This window comes from Hesperophylax consimilis, chromosome 3 (genome assembly GCF_061612785.1).
Source record: "Hesperophylax consimilis isolate HC1 chromosome 3, BYU_Hcon_1.0, whole genome shotgun sequence".
Classification (NCBI taxonomy): domain Eukaryota; kingdom Metazoa; phylum Arthropoda; class Insecta; order Trichoptera; family Limnephilidae; genus Hesperophylax; species Hesperophylax consimilis.
This window is the reverse complement of record NC_142838.1, coordinates 35079884-35083664: the sequence shown is the minus strand read 5'-3', so window position 1 is coordinate 35083664 and position 3781 is coordinate 35079884. Positions and strand designations below refer to the sequence as shown.

General features: G+C 43.8%; 1 protein-coding gene across 1 annotated transcript; it reads right to left on the bottom strand.

Moving 5' to 3' along the window:
- Nucleotides 1-1761: 1761 nt before the first annotated feature.
- On the bottom strand, nt 1762-2454 carry LOC149425344 (uncharacterized). The gene has a single exon (XM_089650771.1). The coding sequence runs from the start codon at nt 2452-2454 to the stop codon at nt 1762-1764; it is 693 nt and encodes a 230-aa protein (XP_089506897.1).
- Between the last annotated feature and the right edge of the window lie 1327 nt (nt 2455-3781).

The window sequence follows — 3781 nt, the reverse complement described above, 5'->3', positions numbered from 1 at the left end:
TCCTTAAGATTTAATACGCTAGGAATAGATGCTGATAGTTTTTTTGATTTAACATATGACCAGAATGCCTTGGGATCTTTGGCGATATTCTCTTCAGCATTATTAATAAAGTCTTCGTGACACTTTTTTGCCATTTTTTTCTGTCTGGTGCGTAGCCTTGAAAAAGTAATGTAATCGGAAGGGTTCTTGTAGGTTGTATATAGTCTGTGAAATTTCTGCTTTTCACGAATAAGTTTTATTAATGATGAGCTATACCACGGGGGGTAGGAATATTTACCAGTACGCCTCAATGGAACCTTATCAGCGATCAAATTATTAATAATATTGTAAAAATGCGATACTGCAGGATTGACGGAATCGGTAAGGTTAAGTGCGTTCCAATCTTCTTGTGCCAGGCTATCTCTTATGTCATCATAATTAGCCTTGTGGAATGAGGGCCGTTTAATTGAGTTTTCCTTTATGACCGGGGGTTCAACGAACTCAGCAGTGATAATGATGGATTTATGATGAGCATCCTCAGGAACCAACGGATCGTTCGCGGGAGCTACGCGTACCAAAAAATTACAGAGAACGAGATCAAGAATTCTTCCTAATGTATTTTGAATACCATTATATTGGTGGAGGTTACAGTAATTAATATTGTCGATAAATGTTGAGCTTATTGTAGAAGTGTAGTTGCTAGGAATCAGGTTAACCTCACCCACAGGAAGAGTCCAGGTAATATCGGGTAGGTTAAAGTCTCCCATGATAAGAAACTTGCCGTCTGGTTGATTCAAAAGCTTAATACCTAGATCATTCGAGAAGGCGGTGATTCGAGCATTGAAGTTGAAACTTTTTGACAGGTATGTACAACAGAGATGAACGTTAGTGAATCCAGTTGCACGTGGGATGCGAAGAGTAACCCATATGTCCTCATCCGTAGAACACCATGAGTAATTACAAATTGCATTGAGTTCCTTTTTGACAGCCAGGAGCACACCACCACCCATGGTTACACCTTCGATACTTCTGTCGCGTCGGAATACGTTGTATCTTGAGTCAAAAAGCTCACCATCTGAAATAGTATCTGTAAGTCAAGTCTCTGTTATGCCGATAACGTCATAATCACCGCTCGTAACACTACGAAGAAATGTGTCAGTTTTAGTCCTCAGACCGCGTACGTTCTGATGAAAAATACTTAAAGGCAGTGACTCTTTTTCAGTTGAGTGTCAATAACAGAGAATGCGTGAATAGAATGTGAGGTACAATATAGTATTATCTGCAGAAAATAAAATAATAGTAATATCTCTAAGTAATTGTTCGTTACGAAAAGGAGTGGATCCTATAGAAGCATAATACATTGTGAGTAACATGTGCACTTGGAAATGAACGCTTAATGAGCCATTCGCACATCAGTATTACAGAATTCCGAGTTAAATTATCGAGTGACATTTGAAATATGAAGTACATAATAATATGATGTGTACAGAAAGTGAGAACATCTTGCAGTTGACAGGAGTTGTGAACATGATGATATAATAAGGTAATGTTGTGAGAGTATAATAAATATAATAGTAATGCAGTTGCAACATGAGAGGGAGGGTAGCGGGCGTGTGGAGGGAGAGGAAGGGTAGCGGGCGTGTGGAGGGGGAGGGAGGATAGCGGGTGTGTGGAGGGAGAGGGAGGGTAGCGGGCGTGTGGAGGGGGAGGGAGGATAGCGGGCGTGTGGAGGGAGAGGGAGAGGGAAGAGTAAACAATAGTAATAGAATGAGCAGTATTTTCTTATGAAATTTTCTGGAGGTCGTCTTCCCTCCTGACTAAAAAAGCTGGTGAATTATCGTTTTTTCTCACTAAGATCTTACAGTCCTTTACCCATACAAATCTGTAGCCTGCTTCCCGTGCCTTGCTTTTAACTTTGGAGAGCAGAATCTTATTGTTGATTGTTAAGTGGTTGTTAACATAAATTATTGCTTCTGGTCCGGAATATTTCAGGTCGGTACTGGTGATCTTCCTGGCCTTCTTAGATAGTGCAAGAAATTCCTCCTTTCTCCGTTTGCTTGCAAAACGGATGATTATCGGCTTAACCTGGGCGGACTTGGTAGCCACTCGCGTCACTGTGTCCACATCTTCTGGTTGTAGTTCAAAGCCAATCTGTTCGCCTATTTTCTTGGCTATGCAGAGTAAGTTTTCTCCCTTCGTCATTGGCACGTTCTTGATTTCTAGGTTTTTCACACGGGAGAGCTGATCGCGCTCGTCCAGTTCGTATCTGAAGATTTCCATGTTCTTCTTGATGGATGCAACCTCCGAAACTAACTTTTCGACAGTCTCCAGTCTCTTCTCAACCGCCTCCACCCTTTTTTCCGTATCGGACATAGCTGCTAGAGCAAACTCGAGGCTCTTCTTTATGTCAGATATCTCTCCCCACATGGGCTTGATGCGAGTGAGCTCGACATCGATTTTGTTGAGCTTCTCCATTATTTCGGCTAGAGAACTAGCCGGTACCGTTTGTGAGGACGCTGCTGGAGTTACAATTGGAGACCCACTGCGGGCTGCATTACGCGTACACGGCTTCATAATGTTGTTATAGTCGGTTCACTTATGTTGACTGGTCCAAATTGTGTTTATTTTATACACAGATAAACACTGGATATTACAGCAACTACAGCAAATATGCGTCACATATCCGAGTAGATCGCCACACGATCGGTTTCGACGAAATCCATATTGCCGATCGCTTAAGATATTGTTATTCTCGAGATATGTGAGCAATTTGTTGTTAACCACCCTCTCTAATACCTTCGAGAGTATGGAAGTGATGGCTATGGGGCGGTAGTTAGAAGGGTCGGAGCGGTCCCCTTTTTTTGGGATTGGGTGGACGATTGCCTTTTTCTAAAGATCTGGCACCTTTCCACCTTTGAGAGAGAGCCTAAATAATTTCGCGAGCACTGGAGTCATTTCTGCAGAAAACCTCTTGAGGACTAAGGCAGGTATTCCGTCCGGCCCACTGGCTTGGATCTTCGATTCCTCCATTTGAAAACCGCAGTGCGGAATGGAAGGGGGAGTCTCTCCGTTATCTTGAAGAGTTGAGTTTTCCGAGAAAATTTTTCCTAATAATTCAGCTTTCTCGCGGGCCGAGTTAGCCAGCCGACCATCAGGCTTGGTCAGAGGTGGGAAAGTGGTTCTGCAGAAATTTCTTCCGATCGAGCTAGCGAGTGACCAGAAAGCACGGCTACCAGTGAGGCAGTCAGCCAGCTTTTTCGCAATTCTCTGGTTGTGATCGCTCTTAGCTCTATTTAGAACTCTCTTGCAATCCCTTGCCCGTTTTCGGTATTTCGAAAGGTTATTCATGGAGCTAATCTTCCGGAGTGCATTAAAAGCCGTATTTTTGAGTCTGACAGCTTCAGCACAGCGATGGTCAAACCACGGTTTTGTGCCCGCTCCAGAGGATTTGACGGAGAAGGGAATGTAGCAATCCATTGCTGATGTGATTACTTCTCCTACCTCGCGTGCACAAATTGATGGGTCCTCGGAGCTAAAGCATACAGTACTCCAAGGAAAGGCGCCGAAGAAAGACCACATGCCGTCCCATTTTGCTGCCCTGTAGTGCCATACCTTCCTCTTTACATGTTTGTCAGGTTGACGGTTCATGGAGGATGGGACAGAGGTGGTAATCAGGCAGTGGTCAGAGGATCCTAAGGGCGCTGTCACCTCAACTCTGTACCCGAGTGGCTCACTAGTGAGAAACAGATCGAGTAGGTTGGCTCGATGTGATGGGATGTCTGGTATTCTGGTCCGAGATTCT